This window comes from Penaeus monodon, chromosome 25 (genome assembly GCF_015228065.2).
Source record: "Penaeus monodon isolate SGIC_2016 chromosome 25, NSTDA_Pmon_1, whole genome shotgun sequence".
Taxonomy (NCBI): Eukaryota; Metazoa; Arthropoda; class Malacostraca; order Decapoda; family Penaeidae; genus Penaeus; species Penaeus monodon.
In genome coordinates, this window is record NC_051410.1 from 10,683,037 (window position 1) to 10,683,774 (window position 738).

A 738-nucleotide genomic window follows, 5' to 3' on the forward strand; every position below is an offset into this window, starting at 1 on the left:
ACTGTTTCCACCACTATCTCGCTCTCTATTATCTTTCAATTAATAGTTAAGTTACAAGCTCAACCCTCTATTCTTCAGAGGCTTCACAAAGTACCTGATCTACTTGGAAGAAGAGAGTAACAAGTGGCATTTATATAACATGTGGATAAACAGAACAGTAGCCACTCTTAATGGCCAGCCCGGAGTCTACCCTTTGGGCGTAAGAGAATGGGTTATAAACACCAGTTATCAAGTGTGTGGCAAACCAGAAGGTAGGAAATAATCGGAATTCGGTTTCATGTTAGACTGATTGTTATACATAACTGGAAGGGAAAAATCTGACACTGAGTATGAGCCATAAATAGATCTAGTAAACACGTTAACTTAGGAGAAATAAGTGTCAGTACGTGCATCACACTATTCTTTTTGGTCTAACCACAAACACCGTTATCCTCCTTTAACTCATCCTTCCCCTTACACTTAGGATCCCTCGTAACTCTGGGACTGTCCGCTTGCTACGCCTGGGAATACAGCTGCAAAGACGGCACCTGCATCGACCTGGAACAGCGGTGCGACCTGAGAGTGGACTGTCCCGATAAAAGTGACGAGATCGGCTGCGATAAACTATTGCTACCCGAGGACTACCTCTCTCAGCTGACGCCTCCGGGGGGACTTGCTGGGGGTCCGCTGGGGGTCAACTTGTCCATCAGTCTGCATGGGTTTTCGGAGGTTGTGGGAATGCGCTGTTTTTGGTGTTGG

At 46.1% G+C, this 738-nt stretch overlaps 1 protein-coding gene across 1 annotated transcript in view; it reads left to right on the top strand.

The window, feature by feature from the left end:
- Positions 1-738, top strand: part of LOC119589318 — a gene marked incomplete in the record, with an annotated part of 10,654 nt that overhangs the window by 7,001 nt on the left and 2,915 nt on the right. The window contains 2 exon segments of the mRNA XM_037937939.1: positions 79-251; positions 464-708. Coding sequence (XP_037793867.1) covers positions 79-251; positions 464-708 — 418 coding nt within the window.